General features: G+C 40.0%; 1 protein-coding gene across 2 annotated transcripts in view; it reads right to left on the reverse strand.

Annotated features, from left to right (window-relative positions):
• Positions 1–24446, reverse strand: part of DNAH5 (dynein axonemal heavy chain 5) — a 363993-nt gene that overhangs the window by 25343 nt on the left and 314204 nt on the right. For both annotated transcript variants that reach the window (XM_049861228.1, XM_049861221.1), the window contains exons 69-73: positions 22892–23013; positions 20744–20893; positions 8787–9032; positions 5480–5699; positions 3146–3351 (exon numbers count right to left, since the gene is read on the reverse strand). In XM_049861228.1, the coding sequence (XP_049717185.1) occupies positions 3146–3351; positions 5480–5699; positions 8787–9032; positions 20744–20893; positions 22892–23013 (944 nt within the window). The remainder of the gene's footprint in view (positions 1–3145; positions 3352–5479; positions 5700–8786; positions 9033–20743; positions 20894–22891; positions 23014–24446) is intronic.

The raw sequence follows: 24446 nt of genomic DNA on the forward strand, positions 1-24446 counted from the left end.
CTACACGCAGCCGATATTTGACAAAGGGCCAAAGTCTGTTACATGGGGAAAAGATACTCTCTTTAATAAATGGTGCTGGCATAACTGGATGTCTATCTGTAAAAACATGAAACAGGATCCATACCTCACACCATACACAAAAACTAACTCAAAATGGATCAAAAACCTAAATATAAAAAATCTAAAATGATTAAGAGCAAGGAAGAAAAAATAGGGTAAATGCTAGGGGCCCTAATACATGGCATAAATAGAATACAAACCATAACAAAAAATGTACAAACACCAGAAGATAAACTAGATAACTGGGAGCTCCTAAAAAGTAAACACTTTTGCTCATCAAAAGACTTCACCAAAAAAGCAAAAAGAGAATCTACAGACTGGGAAAAAAATATTGGGTATGACATATCCAACAAGGGTCTAATCTCTAAAGTCTACAAAATACTTCAACATGTCAACAACAAAAAGACAAATAATCCAATTAAAAAAATGGGCAAAGGATATGAACAGACACTTTACCGAACAAGAGATTCAAGTGGCTAGCAGACACGAAGAAAAGCTCATGATCATTAGCCATTAACCAAAACCAAAAGCCAAACCTGTTAGTGTCGAGTGGATTCCAATTCACAGTGACCCTATAGGACAGAGTAGAACTATACCATAGGGTTTCCAAGGAGCAGCTGGTGGATTCGAACTGCCAAATTTTTGGTTAGCAGCTGAGCTTTAGCCATTAGAGAAATGCAAATCATAACTATAATGAGATACTATCTCACTCCATCAATACTGGCACTAATTTAAAAAAAAAAACAGAAAATAATGTTGGAGAGGTTGCAGGGAGATTGGAACTTTTACGCACTGCTGGTAGGAATGCAAAATGGTACAACCACTATAGAAAATGATATGGCACCTCCTTAAAAAGATAGAAATACAAATACTATACCATCCAGCAATCCCACTCCTAGGAATATATCCTAGAGAAATAAGAGCTGCCACACGAAAAGACATATGCACACCCATGTTCACCGCAGCATTATTCACAATAGCAAAAAAATGGAAACAACCTAAGTGCCCAGCAACATATGAATGGATAAACAAATTATGGTACATACTAACAATGGAACACTATGCAATGATAAAGAACAATGATGAATCCATGAAACATCTCACAACACGGATGAATCTGGAAGGTATTATGCTGAGTGAAATAAGTCAATTACAAAAGGACAAATGTTGTATGACACCGCTATTATAAAAACCCAAGAAAAGGTTTACACACAGAAAAAAACAATCTTTGATGGTTACAAGGGCGGGAAGGGATGAGGAGGGCAAATCACTAATTAGATAGCAGACAAGTGAAGAGAAAGACAACACAATATAGGGGAAGTCAGCACAACTTGACCAAGGCAAAGTCATACAAGTCTCCTAAACACATCCATATACCTTGAGGGACTGAGTTTCTGGGGCTGAGGGCTGGGGACCAGAGTCTCAGGGGACACCTAGATCAATTAGCACAACATAGCTTATAAAGAAAACATTCTATATCCTACTTTGGTGAGTAGCATCTGGAGTCTTAGAAGCTTGCGACCAGCCATCGAAGATAATATCTATTAGTCCCACACCATCTGGAGCAAAGAAGAATGAAGAAAACCAAAGACACAAGGAAAACATCAGTCCAAAGAGCTAAAGGACCACATGAACCACAGCCTCTACCAGCCTGCGCCCAGAAGAACTAGATGGTGTCTGGCTACCACCAGTGACCGCTCAGATGGGGATCACAATAGAGTCCCGGAGAGAGCCAGAGAAAAACATAGAGCAAAATTCAAATTCACAAAAAAAAAAGACTAGACTTACTGGTCTGACAGACACTGGAGGAATTCCCGAGACTATGGCCCCTGGACACCCTGCTGACTCAGAACTGAACCATTCCTGCAGCCCACTTTTCTAACAAAGATTAGACAGGCCTAGAAAACAATAACACACATGAGAAACATGCTTCTTAGTTCAATCAAATATACAAGACCAAATGGGCAACTCCTGCCCAAAAACAAGATGAGAAGGCAGGAAGGGACAGGAAAATTGGAGGAATGGACACAGGGATCCCTGATGGAAATAGGGAGAGTGTTGTCACATTTGGGGGATCGCAATCAATGTCACAAAATAATACGTGTATAAATTATTGAATGAGTAACTTGAACTGTAAACTAAATTGAAAAAAAATCTTCTTAAAATCAAATAGTAGTTGAGTTTAACTAGTAAATAACTGCCTTGAACATTGTGTTCTTTTAAGATCTACATGGGATCGAACTAACAACAGCAACTCAAAAGATTAGATAGAAAACTTAGGGGGCAGTGAGTTTATGTTAATGATGGTGGAGCAGTTCAGAAAAGGAAGACGGGAATAGCTGCACTACTCCAACAACGCAATCAATGTTGCACAGGTAGAAACTGTTGAATTGGTGTTACGTTCTGCTGTGTATATTCTCGACAATAAAAATAAAAACAAACTATAAAAGAAGAAAAAAATTATGTAGGCAAACGAGGAATTACTTAAAGCTCATATTCATGATTTAAAATAGACTGCTTCCTGATGCAGTCACATATTTTAATACTTCAATTTCAAACGAAAAAAATTTTACATTCTGAGGTAATTGTGCAGTTCTTTATAAAGCACCCACTTGAAAAGGAATCTAGACTCTCATTTATCAAAGGATTTTTAAGAACAAATTTTCCGCTCTCCCTCCCAACAGACCTTTTTAGATTTCCTTATATGTAATATCAACTTGCCTTTGAGGGATAAAAAGATAACCAAAATTGGAGCCGTGGTGGTGCAGTGGTCAAGAGTTCGGCTGCCAACCAAAAGGTCAGTGGTTTGAATCCACCAGCCACTCCCTGGAAACACTATTGGGCAGTTCTACTTTGTCCTATAGGGTTGCTATGAGTTGGAATCGACTCAACGGCAAAGGGTTTGGTTTTTACTCAAAATCAAGATGCAAGTGTGACTCGAGTTGCTATGGCTTAAGGTGATGACTCTGCCAGCATAAAAAATCACCACTCTCACATGATTTTTCCGGAAAGTGGGGTGGTCCTGTTAGCTTCAGGACCCACGCCCACCATCACCAGTGGTGAGAGGCAGCATGCCCTGCGATACCTTTTTGATATCCATGTCATCCAAGTGGTTCTGGATGAACTGCACAGTGGCATTAAAGTCTGCTTGATTGAACTCATAGGGTATGTTCCAGCCGAGTGGACCAAACTTGCGCCTCTCCTGGACCGTGGAGTGCAGGAAAGCCACCGCGTACAGCATGGGCTTCCACTGGGCCACAGTGCTCACGTCCAGCAGGTCCTGGCTCACACCTATTGCAGTCAATAGGGAGGAAATGTAACATTTTTCAAACATCTTTTTTCTTTTATTTTAATAGGTTAATTTTTATAATTTCCTGTTATTGAACTTCACGCATTTTGAATTATTTGTATCGCATGCGCGTGACAATTGTGACTAGACTTTTGGTGTCTGGGAGAACATTTCTGTCTGAAAAATCTGCAAAGAGATTTTGGGGAAGGAGGGGTTTGCTGACAATGCACCAGTTCCTGCCATCTGTTTTATCCCCACAATAAAGGCAGAAGGATAATAGTAGTATAAATAAATAAACATAATAATAATTGGGGCATGTGCTTGGGTTACAATGGGCCTCTGTACATATGGGCTTCCACAGATACTATTTTAAATACAATCAAATTATTGTTGTTATTATAATTGTTATTAATTTTTATTGCTATTGTTCTTCTACCTCTATTCCCACTTTCTTTGTAGATGGACAGGAAGTTGAGCCTTGTTAGCAATACTCAAAAAAACTCTTTGCAGATTTTTCAGAGAAAAATATAATAATAATGATGATCATCATCATTCCTCTTATTAAACACACTATTTAATTAAAATGTATTTCAATGCTCCTAGATAGATTTTATTATCCCTACTTTACAGGCAAGTGATTAAAATTCTTGTTTTACCAGCCAGCACCAAACAGCAAAGCATTAATCAAACAGAAATAACCAGAATCGGGTTTTCTTACTCCAGATTTTGTGCTCTTCCCATGACCATGAGTCCCAGACCTAAAGCTCTGAGGCAGATTAGTGACATTATACAATATCTGTCTTTTTGTGATTGACTTATTCCACTCAGAATAATGTTTTCGAGGTTCGTCCATGTTGTGGTGTGTACCAGGACTATGTTTCTCTTTATGGCACAGTAAGATTCCACTGTGCATATATACCACATTCTATTTATCCATTCATCTGTTGATGGCTATTTGGGTTGTTTCCACCTTCCAGCGATTGTGAACTGTGCTGCAATGAGCATTGGTGTACATGCATCTGTCAGTGTTGCTGTTTTCAGGTCTCTTAGATACATACCTAAGAGTGGAACTAATATGAAACAGAATAGGCAAATGAGAATAGAATAGAGATCAGAGTTTAACAGTGGTTACCAGGGGCGGGAGGGAAGGCAATCTTTGTTTAGCTAGCACTGAGTTTCTATTGATGGGGATGGAAACTATAGCAGCGCATGTTGGTGATGGTTATACAACATGATTGAGGTAATTGGGTTCACTGGATTGTACAAGTGAAAAATGTGGAATTGGCAAATGTTGTGTTACCTACATTCTTACAGCAATTAAAATAATAAAAAGCTGTGAGGCAAAGGAAGCAGAAGCAGAGAGTAGTCTCTGTTCCAGCAGTGACAGCAGGGGCATTTGGGTCTGTTTTATTGCTATTCTTCATTTATTTTTCGTCAAAAAAAAAAAAAAATTTGTAGTAAATATATGTGACATAAAATTTGTCATTTTAACCATTTTTAAATGTACAATTCAGCGACATTAGTTACACGCGCCATATTGTGCGACCATCACCACTACCCATTTCTCAAAGTTTGTATTCACCCCAAAGAGAAGCTCAGCCCCTTCAGCTATAACTCCCATTGCCGCTGCCCCCAACTCCTGGTAACCACTAATAAACTGTTGTCTGTGAGTTTGCCAACCGCAGATATTTTCATGTAAGTGAAGTTAGCTAACATTCTGACATACGGCCCTAATAAAATGGAGGCCAGCCATCATTTTAATTCCGTCTCTTTTCTTGGAAGGGGTTATTGTATTGCTTTAGATATGGATCATAAAGACAATAAAAGATAAAATTATCATTTTTGATGCTAACATACAAAGGCAGGGCACCTAGCTGGAGAACCTTAGTGGAGGAATTTGGGGGAAATAGGAAAATCTAAGGTGGGAATTATGAGCTCTGATTCCCGGGTGTGGTTAGAGCACATTCTACATGGAACACGACTACAGGGGGCGATCGCTCTCTCACCCTGGTTGCTAACAGTACTATTTGCTGTAATAGCCTCCTGGCTAATTCTGTTTTCTTAGTTTTCTCAAGAAAACAATATACGTACAAAATGCTCCTGGGGACTAGCAAGCCTGCCTCGACTCACCGCCGTATGTTCTTTTCAGTCCTGCCCGGAGGCCCTGTGGAGGCTCGTTGGCAAATTTAATGGACATCTGAAGCAGCGTAATGGGGAACTGTTTATGAACCTCGGTGGTCATCCACAGGCGGAAAGCGTCGTGTACAGTCTCAGCCTCTGTGATTATGGCCATCAGCTCCTCCATGAAATCAAGTCCCAGATGGCAGTTCTGCAGAAGCGCCCATCCTCCCTAAGCCAACAACAGCATATGGAAATTTCATTATTTCATGTTTTTTCACCCACAGGCTCACATGAATAAGCTCTACAGAAATTAGACAATTAAAATTTAATAAAGACTATGCTAATCACTTTAAATTAATCGTGGTCAAACCTAAGGATACAACTGTTTAATTGAGAAAAGCTATTTTTCTTTCTTGTTCCACGTATTTGTCTCACACTATAACAGCATGCCAACTGAGTAATAATACGTAGCAGCAGTCATGAAAACAAGAAAAGTGAAATATAAAGAAATAACCGTGCTTTTTTTTTTCCACGTAAAGATGGTTGAGGGAAAACATCCATTTAGCAATAAAATTTTTTTTTTTTTTTAGCAATGCTCCTCCCAAAATCCCATTACAGCCACAATGAAGATATGTATTTTTTAAGGCATGAACTCTCAAGGACAAAGACAGTGGAGGTGAAGACAATTATCCGTAATATTTAAAACAGACTCAAGAGTCCCTAGGTGGCACAAACGGTTAACACGCTTGGCTGCTGACTGAAAAGCTGGCAATTCAAGTCCACCCAGAGGCACCTCCTAAGAATGTTCTCGTGTTCTGAAAAACCAACCACTAAAAACCTTATAGAGCACAGTTTTACGCTGACACACATGGTCACCATGAGTCCGGCCAACTCTCATTGGAGCTAACAAAAAACACCTACCACCCTTTGTTACTGTTAAAACAGACTCGAGAAAGCTGAATCTTAAACTAGCACCGAGGAAAACCGAAATGAAACCTAATTTATACAGCATCACTCAAAAACACTCAAGGCTAGGTGGCACAGAGTACTTCTGGAGGTGAGGGAAGAAGATGTAGTTAAAACAGAAACACTGTTTAAAATCTCAGACTCCCAATGCGGGTCTGCCTCCCCTCACAAAAGATAGGAAGCTGGTTTTCTTTAGAAGGCAAGACAGACAGGGTCTGGCCTGAGTGGCATCAGAATATTAAGGGTATGAGCTCCATCCTGAGAACGGGGAAAGAAAAGCTTCCCTACTGAATTGTGAGACCCGCGAGCTCTCTTCTGTCACTAAGTTTCTGTAACACTGGCTACCGGGAATGCACTCTCCAGAATGTGGAAGAACTTTCTCTGGGGAATCTGGCTGCCCCAAACACAAGAGCCTTGACAAATAATAAGCCATATCCTTTGTATAAAGTTTTCTGTAGATATAAAAATATATATTTAGGAATATAAAACAACTCAGGCAAAATTTGAGGTCACACAATAATAATTTTCTCAATATCCAATGTACAGAATTATTTTTACTAAAATGATCTACAATATCCACTTATCCAATGTATAATCAGCAGGTGTTTTCTTCACTCTGAAACTCACTATGGGTCATTCCATCAGCCGCTCCTTGGAAACACTAGGGGGCTAGAACTGCCATCCTGTAGGGTTGCTATGAGTCAGAATCGACTTGACAGCAACAGGTTAGAGTAGTCTGGGGAGGGAGCCCTGGTTGCACAGTGGTTAAACGCTTGGCTGTTAACCTAAAAGTTGGTGGTTCAAACCCAGCAGCAGCTCTGCAGAAGAAATGTGGCAGCCTGCTTCTGTAAAGATTACGGCCTTGGAAACCCTACGGGGCAGTTCTACTCACTAGGAGTCGAAATCAGCTTGACAGTAACAGGGTTTTGTTTTTTTTTTTTTTTTTTAGCCTGGGGAGTCCTTAGGTAGTGCAAACAGTTGAACACTCAGCTACTGACCAAAAAGTTGGCAGTTAGAATCCACCCAGAGGCACCTTGGAAGAAAGGCCTGGCAATCTGCTTCCAAAAGATCACAGACATGGAAAACCCTCTGTGCAGTTCTACTGTGAAACACACGGGGCCACCGTGACTCAGAACCAACTTAACAGCAACTACTAGTTTAGCCTGAGTTTTTACTCTTCCCCCAAAACAAACCAAGCACCAGATCTAAAATCTTAGTAGACTTACATGTGGAACTAGCAATTCAGGGATATCACATAATCCCTTACATTTTCTTCAGAAACACAGTTCTGCTTAATGGACTATCTAGTCTGTGCCTTTTGGAAACTTCTATTGACATTGTTGACAGTTCAAAATACAAAGCACTCAAATACAAAAAGTAACAACAACAGAAAGGCTTCAGTCACTCTCTTTTGTCAAGCATAAAGGTGAATTCTGATCTAAGCTTCTGAGATGACAATTCTGATGCTCCCATTTCCCCCCTGGAATCCCTTAGCCCTTCTTGCTTCTTTGGGATTGCTGTACTCTGCGTTAAACGTCCTGTTTTCTTCCTACTGAGTAGATCATCCATTTTGTTCTGCTTGGGTAACTGGTTTATTTTGGCCTGCTGCCTCAAAACTTTTAAAATAACTTTTTTTACAAAGCTTTTAGGACCCTAAAATCTCTAACAAGTTATAAGCATGCTAGTAATAAACTTTTTTTTTTTCACATGAAATTAATAAACTACTAAACAGAGAACAGGTATGAACTGGAGGTTAAAAATGCTCCATTTAAATTCTACTTTAACCAAACTCAGTGCCACTGAGTCGATTCCGACTCATAGCGACCCTATAGGACAGAGTAGAACTGCCCCATAGAGTTTCCAAGGAGCACCTGGTGGATTCGAACTATCGACCCTTTGGTTAGCAGCCGTAGCACTTAACCACTACACCACCAGGGTTTCCAATTCTACTTTAGCTACCTGAAACTGACATTATTTATCTTAAATCCAAATTAAACAAGTATCCCATTAACGTAAGTGTTTCTTATTCTAAGTACAATAATATCTTTGTGTGCAAACCGGTTGGAAAATAAGATGTTCTGGTTAAATAAGTTTTTCATGTAAGTCAAAGCTCAGCACCGAAAGTTGTATCTGTTCTTCTGGGAAACCGTTATTTTTTATTGTACAAACAGCGTTTTCTGTGAAATGGTATCAATGTCTAACAGACATTACACTTTTCCCTGCTGAGTAGTCAACAGCATATATCATGTAAATCCCAGCTCTTCCTAGTGAGTCATAAGCTCTTGTTTGCATTGCTCTCTGATCATCGTCATATCAACACGTTAAAACAAAGTTAGACATTTGGTCTTACGCTGGCCATGGTCTGCTGCAAGAGCTTGCGAGCGTGGACTTCCTGGCCCTGGCCCATGGACACATAGCGCGTTTCTATTTTCAATCTCTTCCCCAAGGCAATGATGGAATCCGTGGGGTCTGAGCCCATAGACAGGAGACAGATGAGTGGTGTTCGGGGGTCGGATTCCTCCCATGTCTTTTCCAAGTCCAGAATAATGCCTTCGGCATAGTTTTCTCCCATGGAGTCCATGATGTACTTGCGGGCCTACCAGAAACAGTACACGAGTCACTAAGAATAGTCCAACCATTCCATGCATATAATGCTGTACGGTTTTCCAAAATTCATTTTTGTAGATAATCTCAAAGATGCTCATGGAAACCCTGCCAGAGAGTTTTTTTGTTTGTTTTTGTTTTAATCCCCATTCTATAGGCAGGGAGGTGGTATTACCCTCCAAGCCAAAATCATACAGTTAAAAGACTGGAACCCAAGTTCTCTGGGAACTGTTTCAATACATTTGCTGCTTCTTGCTATAAATACAAAATGAAAATGCTAGGAAATTCTATTATTTAAGATGTTTTAAGGGAAATACATATGAATTTAAATAAGCAAGCAGCATAGTTCCTGGAATTTAATGGATACTGGCCAAATAATTATTGAATGACTATTTATTGAATGAAATGTATTAAATATTTATTGAATGAATAAATGAATTTTTAAAGATTTAGCCCATAAATATTCTACCTATGCAACAAAATTTACATCTTATGACATTTACCAAGAGCACTTTTTCTTCAAATGATCAATACCACTTTCTTCTACTACACATTTCTTATCATTCAGAAAACAACCATCACTACCTAACAAGCTCAGTTCCCTCTATCTGCAGTAACAATATTAAATCAAACCAAAAGCCCTTATCAAGATCAGCCGGGCCTACAGAGGGTTTGAAGTGTTCCATAGCAAGCTTTTATATCAGAATTATGGATCTTCCATTTAGCATTTAGGAAACAAGTACATTTCACCTGGGAATTGTAATAAGTTCACTTTTTCTTTTACTTTCATTCTATTATTCATTCATTCATTCACTCATCTCATTTTCATCCCTAACTCATGTCTTTCTTCTTATCACTGTCACCGTATCTTTCCACTTTTGTCTTATCCCTTTTACTGTTAATTTTGTTTTGACTGAAATACAGCCTCAAAAAATCACAAATTTGGTCAACTATATTACTGTTCATGTGAAAATATTTCTAGTAAAAACACAGTCCTTTTACAAACAAATACTATTAATTGTATCAGTCTTAGCCTACATTCTTCTACTTATAAATAGTTGCATTCCCTCAAAGAAAATTCATGTCCTATTCTGATGTCTTTCTCCACATGCTTGCTCTCTTTACAGGCTACAGCAAGAAGGTAGTGCCCACAATAATTGAATCTCCTGGCTTACCTGTCTACCTCCTTCTGCATCTTGGTAAGAGAGGTGAAATGGGTGCTGTTATAGATTGAACTGTGTCCCCCAAAAATATATGTTGGAAATCTTAACCCTTATACCTGTGGTCATAATCCATTTGGGAGTGGGTTTTCTTCATTATGTTAATGAGATAGTATTAGTGAAAGGTGTGTCCTAAGTCAATCTCTTTTGAGACAAAAGAGATTAAACAAGCAAGTGAGCAGGAAGAGATGGGGAAAATAGATGCCGTGTCACAGGAAGATCACCAAGGAGTCAAGGAATAGAAGCTGAAGAGACAAGGACCTTCCCCCTAGAGCTGACAGAGAAAGAAGCCTTCCCCTACAGCTGGTGCCCTGATCTCAAACTTCTAGCCTCTGTGAGAAAATAAATTTCTATTTGTTAAAGTCACCTACTTGTGGAATTTCTGCTACAGCAGCACTAGATAAATGAGACAGCTGGCAACTCAGTCTGGACTCCTGAATGAACAGAGTTTTTCCACTTCCTGATTCCTCCTTATTTGTGGAGGGTCCCAACACAAGCTTTATCCTCCACATTATTAAGTGAGGGTTCTCTTTTAAAGTCAGTCTACAAGGAAATATCCATCTTTCCCATAAGAATACAAAAAAGATGAGTGCTCCTATTCCCTAAACTCATAGCAGCTATTTCAGAAAGAGCTTGGTGGGCAATCTTTCTATGAGGTCCTTTCTCCTTCTTCAAGTCCCTGTCCCTCCCCATAATGTCCAGACCAAAATATCAGTGGCAGATTAAGAGGCCTGTCAATTTGGTAAGGTACAGCTCTTTGTGCCTTGGCAATTTTCCTTAGATGACTTTGGGAAAAGGTACCCGCATGGCTTCACAAAGGTCCACAAAGTGGCAGTCAGGGCCCTCGGTAGCAGGGCTAGGCCAGTGCCAGTGAAATAACCAGTCAGTGCCTGGGCACCTCACTCACGGAGGTGATCACCCATTTCAGCCTTCCTCTCCTTTACTAGTTTCAGTGCATGGCGGAAGTTCTGAGAAGGAGCTTCTGGAATTCAGTCCAATTAGTGCGGAGCACCGGAGGTCATTTATATTTGTACTTCCGAATTTTTTTTTCTAAATTGACCAGGTCTGTTATCAATATCTCTAGCCTGATAAATGTCTATACATTTTTATGCAGTCCTCTAACAGGTATTTAAGAAGTTTCCCTAGCCTGTTCTTTGGCTTCCTCAAAAGTCTACTCTAAGTACTGAGACATTCCGTCACAGTCAGTAAAGCACTTGGCTTTGTGATCAGGAAGGACTTCAAAGACTAGATGCTTAGGAGTTCCAGAAGGTGAAGTTGTTTCTCAGCCACAGGTACCTGCCACCATTGCAGTGCCTCTGCAGTATATCACACTAAGATCCAGATCCTTTCTATTCGAGGAAAGCGAGGAGCTCAAAAAGGCTGATTTTGACATAGAATTCAGCATTGACCCAACACGGACATTACCATTCAAGCTATGAGCTAACATGCTAGAATACATCAAAGGCCACGTGGTAAATACTTCAGGCTTAGCCAGCCATACTGTCTCTGTTGCAACTATTCAACTCTGCCATTGCAAAGAAAAAATCAAAAAATTAAACCAGTAGCCATCAAGTTACTTCTAACTTATGGTGATCCCATGTGTTAAAGTCGAATGGTGCTCCACAGGGTTTTTAACAGCTGATTTTTCAGAAGTAGACCACCAGCCTTTTCTTCCAAGGAGTCTCTGGGTGGACTCAAGCCTCCAAACTTCTGGTTAGCAGCAGAGTGTATGAACCATTTGCATCACCCAGAGATTACAAAAGCAACCACAGATAATACACAGGCAAATGATCATGACTATATTCCAATAAAACTTTATAGACACTGAAATGTATGAATGTTATATAACTTTCACATATCACAAAATATTATTCTCTTGATTTTTCCCAGCTGTTTAAAAAAATTTTTTTAAATCATTTTTAGCTCACAGGCTTTACACAAACATGCAAGTGGGCCAAATTTGGCTCACGAGCTATGGTTTGCCCACTCATGGAAGAAACTATGAGGAAGGCTATTTTGCTTCAAATAGAAATTATGATTGAAGGTTTTTTTGGTGATGAAAGTCCTATTCCTGGAAAAGAGACATTCTCAAATGGATTCATAGTCATTAATTCAAATTGGCTCCAAGCCTAAGGGTTCTAATGAGTCTATGGTGCAAGTATGTATGCATAAGGATATGTGGAAATTCCAATTAAAACCACAATATTCTAGGCATGGATTTGAAATCTGAAGAGTACATTTTTTCATTTTCTTTAATTTAGCTTCAATTCTACAAACTACACTATCCCACTAGGCAAGTAGGATAATCAACCTCAAGTATTACCGGGTCTCCCCATTCTATATGAGTCCTCTCATATCACAGGTATGAATCTTGGACCTCAGCCATCTTCTTTGTCTCAGGCAGTGTGCCAGGTTTGAGGACATACAAAAAAACAAACCTACTGGAGCAAGTCGATTCTGACTCATAGCAACACTATAAGACAGAGTAGAACTATCCCATAGGGTTTCCAAGGAGCAGCTGGTAGATTCAAACCGCCGACCTTTTGGTTAACAGCTAAGCTTTTAACCATTGCACAACCAGGGCTCCTTGGGGGACATGGCAGTAAATAAATAACCCTGCCATCAGGTACCTTCCACTCTCTAGGATTTTATATACATTGAGCATATAATACCAAATGAACTAGTTTTAAGACTTCATGACTTACAGGGGATATGAAAGTACACCCCCACTTGTACTGTGGGGGCTTGCACATTGCTGTGCTGCTGGAAGTTATGCCACCAGTATTCAGACACCAGCAGGGTCACTCATGGCAGACAGGTTTCAGCTGAACTTCCAGACTAAGACAGACTAGGACGAAGGACCCGGCAGTCTACTTCAGAAAAGAATTAGCCATGAATTCTATGAAAAGCAGTGGAACAATGTCTGATATAGCACTGGAAAATGAGCCCCTCAGGTTGGAAGGCACTCCAAAGACAACTGGGAAAGAGCTGCCTCCTCTAAGTACAGTCAACATTAATAATGTGGATGGAATTAAGCTTTCCAGACCTTCGTTTGCTGATATGGCACGACCCAAAAGGAGAAGAAACAGCTGCAAAACATCCATTAATAATCAGAACCTGAAATTTACAACTATGAATCTAGGAAACTTGGAAATTGTCAGAAATGAAATGGAACACATAAACATTGATATCCTAGGCATTAGCTAGCTGAAATGGGTATTGGCCATTCTGAATCAGACAGTCATATGGTCTACTATACCGGGAATGACAAATTGAAGAAAAATGGCATTGCATTCATCATCAAAAAGAATATTTCAAAATCTATCCTAAAGTACAACGCTGTCAGTGATAGGATAATATCTACACGCCTACAAGGAAGACCAGGTAATACGACTATTATTCAAATTTATGCACCAACCACTAAGGCCAAAGATGAAGAAATCAAAGATTTTTACCAGCTTCTGCAGTCATAAATTGATTGAACATGTAATCAGGATCCATTGATAATTACTGATGATTGGAATGCGAAAGTTGGAAACAAAGGAGGAAAACTGGTAGTTGGAAAATATGGACTTGGTGACAGAAAAGATGCCGGAGATCTCATGTAGAACTTTGTAAGACCAACAACTTCTTCATTGCAAATACCTTTTTTCACCAACATAAACGGTGAATATACACGTGGACCTTGCCAGATGGAATACACAGGAATCAAATCGACTACATCTGTGGGAAGAGACGATGGAGAAGCTCAGTATCATCAGTCAGAACAAGGCCAGGGGCCGACTGTGGAACAGACCATCAACTGCTCATATGCAAGTGCAAGCTAAAACTGAAGAAAATTAGAACAAGTTGATGAAAGACAAACTATGACCTTGAATATATCCCACCTCAATTTAGAAACTATCTTTCAAGAATAGATTTCATGTGTTGAACACTAAGGACCAAAGATCAGACAAGTTGTGGAATGACATGAAGGACATCATACATGAAGAAAGCAAGAGGTCATTAAAAAGACAGGAAAAAAAGAAAGAAGAGACCAAATTGGATGTCAGAAGAGACTCTGAAACTTGCTTTTGAATGTCTAGCAGCTAAAGCGAAAGGAAGAAATGATAAAGTAAAAGAACTGAACAGAAGATTTCAAAGGGCGGCTCAAGAAGACAAAGTAAAATATTATAATGACGGGTGCAAAGAGCTAGAGATAGAAAACCAAAAAGGAGGAATACGCTCAGCATTTCTCAAGGTGAAAGAGCTGAAGAAAAAATTCAAGCCTCCGCTGCAACAGTGAAGGATTCTGTGAGAAAAATATTAAACAACGCTGGAAGCATCAAAAGAAGATGGAAGGAATACACAGAGTCATTATACCAAAAAGAACAGGTCAACCTTCAGCCATTTCAAGAGGTAGCATATGATCACGAATCGATGGCACTGAAGGAAGAAGTCCAAGCTGAACTGAAGGCACTGGTGAAAACCAAGGCTCCAGGAATTGACGGAATATCAGTTGAGATGTTTCAACAAAGGGATGCAGCACTGGAAGTGCTCACTCTTCTATGCCAAGAAACTTGGAAGACAGCTACCTGGCCAACTGACTGGAAGAGATCCATATTTATGCCTATTCCCAAGAAAGGTGATCCAACCTAATGTGGAAATTATAGAACAATATCATTAATATCAGACACAAGTAAAATTTTGCTGAAGATCATTCAAAAGCAGCTGCAGCAGTATAGCAACAGAACTGCCAGAAATTGAGGCAGGATTCAGAAGAGGACGTAAAACCAGGGATATCACTGCTGATGTCAGATGGATCCTGGCTGAAAGCAGCAAACACCAGAAGGATATTTACGTGTGTTTGATTGACTATGCAAAAGCATTCAACTGTGCGGATCATAACAAATTATGGATAACATTGCGAAGAATGGGAATTCCAGAACAACACTTAATTGAGCTCATGAGGAACCTGTACATAGATCAAGAAGCAGTTGTTCAGACAGAACAAAGGGATACTGCGTGGTTTAAAGTTAAGAAATGTGTGCATCAGGGTTGCATCCTTTCACCATACCTATTCAAGCTGTGCCTTCCAACCTGGGGAGCTCATCTTCCAGCACTATATCAGACAATGTTCCACTGTTATTCATAAGGTTTTCACTGGCTAATGCTTTTCAAAAGTATTGCATTGGGTAAATGTGCTGCAAAGGACCTCTTTAAAGTGTTGAAGAGCAAAGATGTCATCTTGAAGACTAAGGTGCGCCTGACCCAAGCCATGGTATTTCCAGTATCATATGCATGTGAAAGCTGGACAATGAATAAGGAAGACCGAAGAACAACTGACACCTTTGAATTGTGGTGTTGGCAAAGAATATTGAAGATACCATGGACTGCCAAAAGAACGAACAAATCTGTCTTAGAAGAAGTAAAACCAGAATGCTCCTTAGAAGCAAGGATGGCGAGACTGTGTCTTACATACTTTGGACATGTTGTCAGGAGGGATCAGTCCCTGGAGAAGGACATCATGCTTGGCAGAGTACAGGGTCAGCGGAAAAGAGGAAGAAGCTCAACGAGGTGGACTGACACAGTGGCTGCAACAATGAGCTCAAGCATAACAACGATTGTAAGGATGGCTCAGGACCAGGCAGTGTTTCGTTCTGTTGTGCATAGGGTCACTATGAGTCAGAACCGACTCGACGGCACCTAACAACAACAACAACATTCAATCTGTATGCTGAGCAAATAATCTGGGAAGCTGGACTATGTGAAGAAGAACAGGGCATCAGGACTGGAGGAAGACTCATTAACAACCTGTGTTATTCAGATGGAAACCCTGGTGGCATAGTGGTTAAGTGCAATGGCTGCTAACCCAAGCGTCAGCAGTTTGAATGCGCCAGGTGCTCCTTGGAACCTATATGGGGCAGTTCTACTCTGTCCTATAGGGTCACTATGAGTCAGAATCGACTTGACGGCACTGGGTTGGGTTATTCAGATGACACAACACTGCTTGCTGAAAGTGAAGAGGACTTGAAGCACCTGCTGATGAAGATCAACACCCATGGAAGCAGCAGTCAAGAAATCAAAAGACGCATCGCACTGGGCAATCTACTGAAAAGGACCTCTTTAAAGTGCTGAAAAGCAAAGATGTCACGTTGAAGACTAAGGTGAGCCTGGCCAAAGCCACGGTACTTTCAATCGCATCATATGCATGCAAAAGCTGCACAATGAATAAGGAAGACCAAAGAAGAATTGAGGCCTTTGAACTGTGGTGCTGGGGAAGAATATTGATTATACCATGGACTCCCAAAAGAACGAAGAAGTCTGTCTTGGAAGAAGTACAGCCAGAATGCTCCTTAGAAGCAAGAATGGCTAGACTGCATCTTACATACTTTGGACATGTTGTCAGGAAGTATCAGTACCTGGAGAAGGACATCACGTTCAGTAACGTACAGGTTCAGCAGAAAAGAAGACCCTCAATGAGATGAATTGACACAGTGGCTGCAACAACAGGCTCAAGGATAACAGGATTGTGAGGACGGGGCAGGACCAGGCAGCGTTTCATTCTGTAGTACACAGGGTTGCTATGAGTCGGAACTGACTCAATGGCATCTAACAACAACATGAAAGTATAAAACAGATTAACTTTGGGGAATACATCAGAGAAGGTTATCTCATAAGAAGCACATTTGAATTTCTGCTGGAATGATAAGGGGATTCTCAAATTCTGAGAACAAGTAATGCTCAGTCAGATGCCACCACCCAGAAGCTGCACTTGGGTGGATCTGAACAAAACCAGTTTGAGATTTTTATTCACTGATTGTTCTCCCCACTACCACCCCTCCCCTCAGATTGGGATGGTGGTGAAACTTACTTCTAGTTTGTAACTGTCCAATTTACAAATCATATTTGTAGAATAAAATTGATTCACAAAAAATCTAAGAATGGTTGATAGTTGTACATCACTTAGGAATGCTTTCAGTTGCAGGTAACAGAAAACATCATCGACAATGCTTTAAAAAAAATAGGGATTTAATTTCTCCACATAACAAGCAGATCTAGGAGGAGCAGTTCGAGTGTTGGTTCAGAGCATCAGAGGCATCGAGGGTGCCATTTCCTTAATTTCGATGGCTCATCACGTGGACAATTTCATGGTCATAATAGGGCTGACTGCAACAGCTCCTGACATCACAACTGCTTTCCAGCTGGAATCAGGTGGGAAGGGAATTGCTGAGTCTGTCTCTCTCACTGGGAAAGCAAACACATTCCCAGAGGCCCTAATAGACTACCATTCACAGTTCATCAGCCAGAACCATATTACACGGTCACCCATAGCTGCAGTGGAAGCTGGGAAAATATTTATCATTTCCTGACTATAGAACAGAGGTAGACAAAGAAGAATGGGATTGAAATGTGGGTGGGTTAACCTACCAACATGACTTCCACATTGCCAAGTTTTATAATCTGAATTAGTATTGATTTGTGACCTGATAATTCCTTCATTGTCTGTTAATGTTTCTCATCTAGAAGTCATGATAGATGGCATAAATTTCCAAAAAAGGTTATTGAATAAAAGCAGTTAGGAAAATTTTATCTAGTTACCTTTTTTTCTGTAAAATCAGAATAAGTTACGATTATGATTTTTGTAATGGTGAAAAAATAAGCAGTTTCATTGAATATCAAGGAGCTGATGGGTGGACAATAAATAAATTATCGTTCATTCAGTCTTTTTAAATTCAAGAGCTAGTCTTTGAGCAACTACTATGCACGAGGCAATGTAGGCACCAGGGATGAGTCTCTTGCTAGAGGATCAATATAGTGGGGGGTTAGATTGAGGTTTACTTTAAAATGTTTCAGAGAAAGAAAGGAATTGAATTATTTTTCTGAAGCAGGTTAGTCCAGTTCCTTCAATGGTGGGATTGCTCTGAGCCATAGGCAAAGCAGACACGATATAAGGCACCTACAAATCCTCCAGCTCGAGCATCTTCTCCACCAACCTGTCACCCCACTTAACGTTTCCATCACTGAACTGACTCCTTTGGGAGTCATCTCCAGAAGGTCAAGTTTAAGGGTACAGCTGTGGGAGAGAGAGAGGAGCTAATCCAGCTCACTACCTTCTTCTGCTTAACAACTGCTCACTGCTGGAATTAATCTGCCGTATTAACTGGGAAGCCAGAATGGGGTCCTATGGGAATGACTACCAGGGAAGGAAGTCATTAACCATTAATGGTAGACCAGGATGGCAGGGGAAGGTATGAGACACCAGCCAGACCCAAAGAAGTCTGCTCTAGCTTGGGGCTCCTGAACAACATCCACTGCTTTGTGTGCAAAGATGTATTTTGAGCAGAAAGGGAAGACCAAAGACAAAAATGTCTAGTTCACAATTCTGCCTGAGCCAGCACAGGCCAGAGAGCTACAGGATTTACTAGGATGCTGAAAGCATCCAGAAAGCAGCCAGACCTGTGTTGTAGGCTGTCATCCTTGGTGGAGCCTTTCCCTCTACCCACCCCTCACCTTTAATACCTCCCATCACCTCTAGTCTACAGGTTAGGCACCAGCAAGAGCCAAATTGCCAGGCTCACAAGCTCATTCTGGTCCTCTAGTTATGTGGCCTTGGCAAACCACTTCATCTCTCTCTTTGTTGTTCCTGCAATAGAGGGGCCACAATTATAATGGCCAAGCTTAGAGTGTATGTTACGGATTGAATGTGTCCCCCCCACCCCAAAATATGTGTTGAAATCCTAACCTCTGTACCTGTAAATATCAGCCTCTTTGGAAATAAGGGTTTTCTTTTGTTATGTTAATAAGGTCATACCTGTGTAGGATGGGTCCTAAACCTAAACACTTCTGAGTTATAAAAGAGTAGATTAGACACAGACACAGACACACACACACAAGGGAAAGAGGAAGACAGATGCATCTACAAGTCCAGGAACATCAAGGATTGCTGGCAGCTACTAGAAGCTGAGATACACAAGAAGTACCCTAGGGCCACACCCTGAATTTGGACTTCTAGCCTCCAGAACTGTGAGAAAATAAATTTCTAGTTCTTTAAAGCCACACACTTGTGGTTTTTCTGTTACAGCAGCTCTAGGAGACTAAGACAGGTGTTATCCTTAAGGGTCATGAGAAGCTACTGAAGAAGTTTAAAAGCCAAGTAATGGCATGATCATATTTCCATTTCTTCTAGTGTGTAGAGGATGAATTAGAATAGGCAGGAGAAAACAAAAGAAGACCAGTCAGGAAGACATAGCCTAGGGATGACATAGACCTGGATAAAGATCATAAAAGTTAGAAAGGAGCTTTTTAGATTTTAATTTCATTTTTGAAGCAAATACATTTTCTATGAAAGACAGAAAGACAGAAGGAAGAGGAGAAAAGGAAGGAAGGAAAGAGAGTGAGAGAAAAAGAAACTTCTTGAACCTTCCCTTCTACACTGCCATTAAACAAGGCAACGCTGGCAATTCATTCGGGCAGGATAAAAGCAATGAAGTGAAAAGAAAAAGTGCAGGAAGGGTAGTCCCAGTGCCCTGAGTTACAAAACTCATTTTTCTTTCTCAATCAATCACTGAATGTAGTTGTTTTCATGGTTCCACAGTACCTAAGTGGACTTGATGGTGATTACTGCACACGTTTTTAACACTCCCGCTGGAAAGTGAAGGCAAGAATTTCCCACATTCTATTATAAGCCCCAGCCTATTATTACTCCACGGCTTATTTGAAGAAGCCCTTCAGGAAACAACCTGTGCTGAATATCAGATCTTATCTTTTTATATGTGAAGGCAAGACTCAACACGCTTTTAGAAGATAAAATTTCTATGACGCTAGGACAGCAGATTAAAGATTTTTGAAAAGACAGATCTTCCCGAGCCAAGATTCACATTAAAACTTTGCATAAAATTCAAATAGTTTTAGACCAACTTACATTCTTGCATCAAGGGTTGTGACACTTCCTGGGTAAAGGATTAAGAGTTTCAGAATGTCAGACCTCCTTCTAGTCTACCTGTCCTTCCTACTCTCTTTACATTCCTCCTGCTTAATAAAGTAACACTGCTTTACTACTAGTGGAATAGCCTTATCAATTCTGAGTTAATATAAAATACTAAATATAAAATATACAGAAGAATAATATATTACCTTTATGTTATACCTATTTACCAAGCTTAGAAACATGGTTTTCCCATTCACTGTTATTATGCCATTTGGACGAAAAAAAAAAAAAGATTAATAAATCACTTAGTGCAAATGTACACCTCACTACATTAATTTGTCATTGGTTTTCACATTTGAATTAATAGAAAATTGCATAGAAACCTACAAGAAAATTCTCACTGAAATTAACATTTTAAATATTTCTTTAAATTTTAAAGGCAATTCTCCTTAAGAATACTTCTATCTCTTCTCCCTTCTCCCGTCTCCTCCCCTCTCCCTTCCCATTCTCTTCCATTCCCTTCCCTTCCCTCCCCTCCTCTCCCCTTCCCTTCTCTCTGTCTCTCTCACTTACCTGGGCAATGGTTCTATCAGGACACCAGGACCTAATAAGGAGAAGGCGTCTGAAGCAATCGAGAGATTTATCATAGGCATTTGGAAGAGGTTCCTCTTCAGGGTTTTCCTTATCAAACCAAATTTTCCACATTTTCTCATTTCTTGAAATCTGAAAACACCGTGAAAAAGAAATGTGTCACACCACACGAATGGTTTTCAGAAATAGTTCACATATATTTTTTATCAAACATTCCAACAATTCCAGAAATATATGAATTTTATCCCTCGTCTATTCTTTTTATTTTTATATTCTAGTGTTGAATTGCCTGGAAGCTGAAATAAATGCACTTTGCTTCAAAGACAGTCTGTATTAACACAAGCCTATGGCTAGGTTTCAAAACAGGGAGATTCGTAGATTATTAAATCCTCCTATGCTTTTTGGGAGCCATAGTGGTTAAGAGCTCAGCTACTAACCAAAAGGTCCACAGTTCAAATCCACCAACCGCTCCTTGGAAACCCTACGGGGCAGTTCACTCTGTCCTATAGGGTTGCTATGAGTCAGAAGCGACTTGATGGCACCTAACTACGGTAACAACAACATGCTTTTTTGGTAAGAAATTTGTAAAGAATGAAGAAATCAGCGGAAACTTATTTTCATAATTTGAAGGAAGTCTGATTTGCTCCATGCAATCCTCTCAGAATAAGGGACTAAGTCTCATTCATCTAAGTTTCCTCATTTCTCAATATCACTCCTGGCACAAACGAAGATGTTTAATACATGCAAATTACTGAATGATAAGTTTTCAGGTCAATATTATGTCAACCTAGAGTAATGTGAAATATACCACTTAATAGCATCATCACATGAATGATCAGACACCTGCCACATTTAGGCAATTGATAAAGTGGAAACAAACACACCCGTTATCCTCTGGAGCTTAAAAAAACAAAGAGGGACAAACATTACATGGGCAAGCTTCTAAAAATCATTAAGCAAACAAATAATGCCTATAAAAAGATATAATCTTACGTTCTCTGGTATATTCCCTTTGACTAAAGTCCCAACAGTATTGCTGGGGCTTTAATCAAAAAAAAAAAAACTATTCCAGGTATGTATTTAGAAAGTACCATGTAAGAAAAAAAAAATAATAACCTCTTTCAATCATGAAAAACTACTAATGTGGAAGAATTTCAGGCATAAGATGCAATCTCCAGAAGATAGCAAATTCAGTAACAGATAAAGGTCCCCTGGGAAGAACAAGACCAGCCGCAACAAGGAAATGGTCCATGGAAGAGCAAGCAAGAGCCCATTAACAGTTCCCAAAACAAAGTTATTTGACCCAAAAGAATGTTTTTCCCCCCAATTACATGGCAGGAATAACAACCATCATTACCAGTTGTACTTATTAACCAAGACACAAAAATATAGCAGAACTGAAGTGAAGTTGGGAGGCTCAAGAACCCACCTTAGAACATTTCCTGTCAAACAGAGCCTTCAATTTGTGGCTGAATAAAACCACTTTGCTGTCAGTCGACTTCTCTCTAGTTTGGTCACTTGATTTTCAAGAACCTGTTTCATGGCTTGTCCCAATTCAACTCTCTCTACCTAACTTCCATGACCCAACCACATACCCAATCCAACAGGAACTGGCTTATTATGGAAGGAGAATAACTTCTAAAGATTAGAGTCCAAACGTTCGTATTCGATGCATAGCCAGATGCCTAACTAAGGCAGTATAATGGAGGAACCAAAGGACAGGGAGAGGAATGAGAGGCAAGAACGGAAGTTCAGTGTTCAGAGGCAGGCTGTTCATTTTCATTTCATTTCATCGTTACAAAGAAGGCATAGCCTCTTAAGTACATCTAATTATTTAATCTGATCTAATCTATCAGTTTTTCCTCCAGTGGACCTCCAGTTGGAGATGCTGACATTCGCTCCACGACATTTCTTCCTGGGCACATTTCTTCCTGCAGGACCCATCTGCAATGGCTGGAGTGTCCTTTATCAGAGTCAAGGTGAGAGGAAAGAAAGACCAAGTACAGGAAAGACCATTTTACGAGTGGCAATATTAGAAAGTCTCTCTCTTCCACAAATACTGTAGTCAGTGACAAATCAGAAAGCTGCCCACTGTGACATTATCACGAGTTTATTCACAGCACAATTTACCTGATCAAGAACATCTGAAAACTGTCTCAGTTTGCTGAGTTCCACCAGATTCAGCCAGGTCATGTCCAGGATCCATTTAGATGGTTTAGCAGGGCAAGCTTTAAGGTCCAATGAGGCACCACCTTGAAAATTAAACACATAAATTGTCATATTTTTCTCTTGATAGTAAAACAATCTACTTACTATATTTTAATTGTAATTATTTTACTACCCTGAGATTTATTAAGCTCAGAAATATAAATCATAGTGATAGGCATGCTTTACAGTTTATTAAGAGAATAAATGATTCTGGGAAACATATATTTAAGACTTAGTAATATAACTACCCACCACCCATCTGTCAGTTTGTCATAATGTAGTGTTTGTGTATTGCTACGGTGCTGAAAGTTATACCACTGGTATTTTAAATACCAGCAGGGTCACCTATGGGGGACAGGTTTCAGTGGAGCTTCCAGGCCAAGAAACTAGGAAGAAAGGCCTGGTGACATTTGTCCAAAAATTAGCTAATGAGATCACAACAGAACACTGTCTGATATCGTACTGGAAGATGAGCCCCCTAGGTTGGAAGGCACTTGAAATACACATCAGCCACAACAATGGACTCGAGCACACCAAAGATCAAGCCATCTCTCTGGGGCTCTGTTTCAAATACCTAGCTGGGTATTGTGATGATGACAGATAACATATGGGTAAAGCATACAAAACAAGGTCTTTGACACAGCAGAGGGTCACTAAATGAGTGACTCCCTGTACAATAGAACTAAACTTTGCCTGGTCACCATGAGTGGGAGCCAACTTGACAACAACTAACAACAACAATATGTCCATGGAGCCAGAGAGGCCCTGGATTCTGTCCCAGCTCCACCTTGCCAAGGTCTAGGACAAGCCATCTCTCTGGGGCTCTGTTTCAAATACGTAGCTGGGTGTTGTGATGATGACAGATAACATATATGTAATGCATACAAAACAGGGTCTAGGACACAGCAGAGGGTCACTAAATGAGTGTCTGTTGTCAATAGCAAGGATCATCCAGCATTAGCACAAGATGATTTTAAGTAGAGAATTTATCTACAAATGTTAACAGCAGCTCATGTGTTTGAAGAATTCTATTCTATAAATCAATATTTTATTTACAACCTTATTGAACCTACCTCAGGGGCTCTGTGCCATATAATTTATGTTTGGTCACTCCAACCACAACAAACATTCCCGTTTGGTACTAAAGCCTCACTTTTCACTGGAGATTCACCTAAGCTCATGTAATTGGTATAATTTGCACAGCATCATAAAATAAATGGTACCTTAAAAATGATACTGCTTCTCGCCTCAGAAAAAACAAACAGTTGACCAATCGTATTTTAATTTTAAATCAAAGAAAGAGTTACCAAGTCTTCTACAGGATAAAGTGTACTGTTTAGTAAATAACATCCTTGAACAACTCAGAGCAACCCTATAGGATAGAGTGGAACTGCCTGAGTTTCCAAGCAGCAGCTAAAGGACTGAAATAGCCAATCTTTTGGTTACCAGCTGTAGCTCTTAACCACCACACCACCAG

The sequence above is a fragment of the Elephas maximus genome, chromosome 2 (genome assembly GCF_024166365.1).
Source record: "Elephas maximus indicus isolate mEleMax1 chromosome 2, mEleMax1 primary haplotype, whole genome shotgun sequence".
NCBI classification, from domain to species: Eukaryota; Metazoa; Chordata; class Mammalia; order Proboscidea; family Elephantidae; genus Elephas; species Elephas maximus.